This window comes from Spermophilus citellus (genome assembly GCF_964194105.1).
Source record: "Spermophilus citellus genome assembly, chromosome: 14".
In the NCBI taxonomy this organism is placed as follows: Eukaryota; Metazoa; Chordata; class Mammalia; order Rodentia; family Sciuridae; genus Spermophilus; species Spermophilus citellus.
Genome location: NC_138194.1, coordinates 35,077,626 through 35,083,176, shown reverse-complemented (window position 1 = coordinate 35,083,176; position 5,551 = coordinate 35,077,626). Strand labels below are relative to the sequence as shown.

The 5,551-nt window shown below is 40.3% G+C and overlaps 1 protein-coding gene across 1 annotated transcript; it reads left to right on the top strand.

The window, feature by feature from the left end:
- Positions 1-295: 295 nt before the first annotated feature.
- On the top strand, positions 296-2,608 carry LOC308633700 (60 kDa heat shock protein, mitochondrial-like). The gene is given in 2 exon segments (XM_081266665.1): positions 296-1,799; positions 1,802-2,608. Coding segments are annotated over 2 exon segments (1,719 nt in total). The 5' UTR covers positions 296-415; the 3' UTR covers positions 2,137-2,608.
- The last annotated feature ends 2,943 nt before the right edge of the window (positions 2,609-5,551 follow it).

Genomic DNA, 5,551 nt, shown 5'->3' with positions numbered 1-5,551 from the left:
AACAAATGGGACTTTCTTAAACTGAAAAGTTTTTTCTCAGCAAGAGAAACAATAAGAGAGGTAAATAGGGAGCCTACATCCTGGGAACAAATTTTTACTCCTCACACTTCAGATAGAGCCCTAATATCCAGAGTATACAAAGAACTCAAAAAATTAGACAATAAGAAAACAAACAACCCAATCAACAAATGGGCCAAGGACATGAACAAACACTTCACAGAGGAGGACATACAATCAATCAACAAGTACATGAAAAAATGCTCGGCACACGCGGTGCCGCAGGGCAGGTGGGGGGGTTAGGGGTGGCGGAGGGAGGGGATTCGGGCTCTTTGCCGTGTGTGCCTTGCACTCTGTCCCTCACTCGCCGCAGACGGTCTGCCTTGCCGCGTGCACTCCCTGCCGACGCCCCGCAGAAATGCTTCGACTACCCACAGTCCTTCGCCAGATGAGACCAGTGTCTAGGGCACTGGCTCCTCATCTCACTCGGGCTTATGCCAAAGATGTAAAATTTGGTGCAGATGCCCGAGCCTTAATGCTTCAAGGTGTAGACCTTTTAGCCGACGCTGTAGCTGTTACAATGGGGCCAAAGGGAAGAACGGTAATTATTGAACAGAGTTGGGGAAGTCCCAAAGTAACAAAAGATGGTGTGACTGTTGCAAAGTCAATTGATTTAAAGGATAAATACAAAAATATTGGAGCTAAACTTGTTCAAGATGTTGCCAATAATACAAATGAAGAGGCCGGGGATGGCACCACCACCGCTACTGTACTGGCACGCTCTATTGCCAAAGAAGGCTTCGAGAAGATTAGCAAGGGTGCTAATCCTGTGGAAATCAGGAGAGGTGTGATGTTAGCTGTTGATGCTGTAATTGCTGAACTCAAGAAGCAGTCCAAACCTGTGACAACTCCTGAAGAAATTGCTCAGGTTGCTACCATTTCTGCAAATGGAGACAAAGAAATTGGCAACATTATTTCTGATGCAATGAAAAGGGTTGGAAGAAAGGGTGTGATTACAGTAAAGGATGGAAAAACACTTGAGGATGAATTAGAAATTATTGAAGGCATGAAGTTTGATAGAGGTTATATCTCTCTGTACTTTATTAATACATCAAAAGGTCAGAAATGTGAATTCCAGGATGCTTATGTTCTGTTGAGTGAAAAGAAAATTTCTAGCGTCCAGTCCATTGTACCTGCTCTTGAAATTGCCAATGCTCACCGTAAACCGTTGGTCATAATTGCTGAAGATGTTGATGGAGAAGCTCTAAGTACACTTGTTTTGAATAGGCTGAAAGTTGGTCTTCAGGTTGTGGCAGTTAAAGCTCCAGGTTTTGGTGACAACAGAAAGAACCAACTTAAAGATATGGCTATTGCTACTGGTGGTGCAGTGTTTGGTGAGGAGGGTTTGACCCTAAATATTGAAGATGTTCAGCCTCATGATTTAGGAAAAGTTGGAGAGGTCATTGTCACCAAAGATGATGCCATGCTTTTGAAAGGAAAAGGTGATAAAGCTCAAATTGAAAAGCGTATTCAAGAAATTACAGAGCAATTAGAAACGACAAATAGTGAATATGAAAAGGAAAAACTGAATGAACGACTGGCAAAACTTTCAGATGGAGTAGCTGTGCTGAAGGTTGGTGGGACAAGTGATGTTGAAGTGAATGAAAAGAAAGACAGAGTTACAGATGCCCTGAATGCTACAAGAGCTGCCGTTGAAGAAGGCATTGTTCTGGGTGGGGGCTGTGCTCTGCTTCGGTGCATTCCAGCCTTGGACTCACTAACTCCAGCTAATGAAGATCAAAAATTGGTATAGAAATCATTAAAAGAACACTCAAAATTCCTGCAATGACTATTGCTAAGAATGCAGGTGTTGAAGGCTCTTTAATAGTGGAGAAAATTCTGCAGAGTTCCCCAGAAGTTGGCTCTGATGCTATGCTTGGAGATTTTGTGAATATGGTAGAAAAAGGAATCATTGATCCAACAAAGGTTGTAAGAACTGCCTTATTGGATGCTGCTGGAGTTGCTTCTCTGTTAACTACAGCAGAAGTCGTAGTCACAGAAATTCCTAAAGAAGAAAAGGACCCTGCAATGGGTGGAATGGGTGGAATGGGAGGTGGTATGGGAGGTGGCATGTTCTAATTCTCAGAATAGTGCTTTACCATTATTAATGAACTGTGACAGGAAGCTCAAGGCAGGGTTCCTCACCAATAACTTCAGAGAAGTCAGTTGAGAATGACTGAAGAAAAGGCTGGTTGATGTTTAAGAAAATCACTATAACCATCAGTTACTGGTTTCAGTTGACAGTATATAATAGTTTACTGGTGTCATTGTCCATGCCTACAAATAATTTATTTTGTATTTTTGAATAAAGACATTTGTACATTCCTGATACTGGGTGCAAGAGCCATGTACCAATGTACTGCTTTCAACTTAAATCATTGAGGCATTTCTACTACTATTCTGCTAAAATCAGGATTTTAGTGCTTGCCATCACCAGATGAGAAGTTCAGAAGCAGCCTTTCTGTGGAGAATAATTGTGTACAAAGTAGAGAAATATCCAATTATGTGACAACCTTTGTGTAATAAAAATTTGTTTAAAGTTAAAAAAAAATGCTCACCATCTCTAGCAGTCAAGGAAATGCAAATCAAAACCACCCTAAGATACCACCTCACCCCAGTAAGATTGGCAGCCATTATGAAGTCAAACAACAATGAGTGCTGGCGAGGATATGGGGAAAAGGGTACTCTTGTACACTGCTGGTGGGACTGCAAACGGGTGTGGCCAATTTGGAAAGCAGTTTGGAGATTCCTGGGAAAGCTGGGAATGGAACCACCATTTGACCCAGCTATTGCCCTTCTCGGACTATTTCCTGAAGACCTTAAAAGAGCACACTACAGGGATACTGCCACATCGATGTTCATAGCAGCACAATTCACAATTGCTAGACTGTGGAATCAACCCAGATGCCCTTCAATAGATGAATGGATAAAAAAATGTGGCATTTATACACCATGGATTATTACGCAGCACTAAAAAATGACAAAATCACGGAATTTGCAGGGAAATGGATGGTACTAGAGCAGATTATGCTTAGTGAAGCTAGCCAATCCCTAAAAAACAAATACCAAATGTCTTCTTTGATATAATGATAGCAACTAAGAACAGAACAGGGAGGAAGAGCAGGAAGAAAAGATTAACATTAAACATAGTCATGAGGTGGGAGGGAAAGGGAGAAAAAAAGGGAAATCACATGGAAATGGAGGGAGACCCTCATTGTTATACAAAATTACATATAAGAGGTTGTGAGGGGAATGGGAAAATAAACAAGGAGAGAAATGAATTACAGTAGATGGTGTAGAGAGAGAAGATGGGAGGGGAGGGGAGGGGGGATAGTAGAGGATAGGAAAGAGCAGAATACAACAGTCACTAATATGGCAGTATGTAAAAATGTGATGTGTAACCGATGTGATTCTGCAATCTGTATTTGGGGTAAAAATGGGAGTTCATAACCCACTTGATTCTAATGTATGAAATATGATTTGTCAAGAGCTTTGTAATGTTGTGAACATCCAATTAAAAAAAAGAGAACAATTTGTTTTCTTCACTAGTGTACCCTCACTCCCTGGAATGGTGCCCTGTAGCACATAGGTGCTCATTAACTACCTCAATGAATGAAGAATAGAAGGTAAAAACAAATATGAGTTTTTAAGTCTGATGCTTAAAACAACATTTTAAATAAGTTTTCCAGTTCAACTGAGCAACTATTATCATTTGACTGTATTAAAAAAGAATAACCTAGTGTATTTATTTCTATTTCATTTAACTATAAACTTACCTTATGTTTATAAACATGTCAATATGATGGCATATTTTTCTCATTTTCATTTATTTCTTTTTGTCTCTCAGACTCTTCTAAAATAAGTTACTGCTTACTTATTTAACAATATGTTATCTGCAAGCTAAATAAGACAGAACATCTACCTCCTAGATACATAAAATGAATCATAAAAGTTTGTGCTTAGGTTAGGTAGAGCAAAGTCATGGTTCTTCATGTACATTCATATTTAATCTTTAGATGATCTTCTCGTGGAACTTTTGAAAATCTGATAGCCAAAGAGCATTAAAAAATTAATGCTCTTAAAGCCACCCACTAGTTATTTATGGATAATTTTATGAGAAATTTTTGTTCTTACATCTAATGGGAAGTCTCAAGTCTATGCTCAGGAAAGCATACACTTAATGTGGACATCTGTCATGACATCATATGTTAGACCCCAGATCCTAATCTTTGACTTCTCTGCTAAGCCAGATCACAGTCATTTCTGAGAGGTTGATAATTAAACTAGATATAAAATGGATATGATATATCCTTCAAGATAATCAATAGGGGGAGGGAGGGAGGTAGAGGGAGTGGCCAGGTGATCTAGAATATCCAGGGGAAATGGTCTAGATTGTTGAAAGATGGTTCAGTCTATAGGTTCTCCCAAGAAAAATCTATCTCTAGTTATTAAAACTGAAGGCAGAATCTCATGCTGTTTATTCTCAAGAAGAACTGTAATATCTTAACACTCTGCCTCACTTACCCAAAGTTGGTGGGACTAGTAAGGGCCTCTGCCTCACCCAAAGTTGGTAGGACTAGTAAGAACCCTGATCTGTAGTCCAAAAACCACGCCTTTGGCCTTGGGAAAGTTCCCAACTCCTTTGAGACTCAGTTTCTTTACCTGTTACATAGAGATAATAATAATAATAAGGAGAAAAAGGAGAAGGAAGAAGAAGAGGAAGAAAAAAATTGTCATAAATATTAAGTGAGAACGTGTACATGCTAAGCGTGGGACTTGTGATTTAGTAAGTATGCACAGTAAATTAATATAAATGATTACTTCTTTCTGATCCGTGCAAGTTCTCTCTGCTTCCTTTCTTTTCTCTTTGTTTTTCTCTGGCCATTGAGACCCACTATAATGACTATGTGTAAGTGTTTATTGAGCATCAATCTGTTATCATCAAATAATAGTTCAGGAGTCATTTTGTATGTGAGGATTTACTGAGCTATTATCAGAAACCATGGGACAGGAGGTACAGGACAGGGGCTTTGTGCTTGGTCCCCCAGGGTGATGCAATGAGGGTTGTGATGACATAGCTGGAGGCAACACTGGATTGCAGCTAGTGGCTGCCCCTGATGAGAGAGCTAAAGCCTGTATGGTTTGTATTCTTAGGAAGGCCTGATTCCATTTGGGATCAGGAGGCTCCTTGTTAAATTCTTTGTGGAGGAGAAGGTGGAAGGATGCTAGTTTCCCTGACTCTGAGAGTCCCTCATCTACAGGGGAACAAGCTCTGTGAACTCTGACGCAAGGATTCTCTCAGCGCTCTCTAAGAGGAGGACATACCTAGAAAATGGTAATGTTCCCCCAGAGGCAGGTTAATATACCCTTGATAGCCAGGGAGCTGGGAGGCTATCTCATGGAATTTCTTTCCTGTGCCACACCTCAGGCCTTTGTCCTATCTACTCTGTTCTCTGTGCCTTCCTCAGGACTACCATTCCCTGCCTCCAAGCTT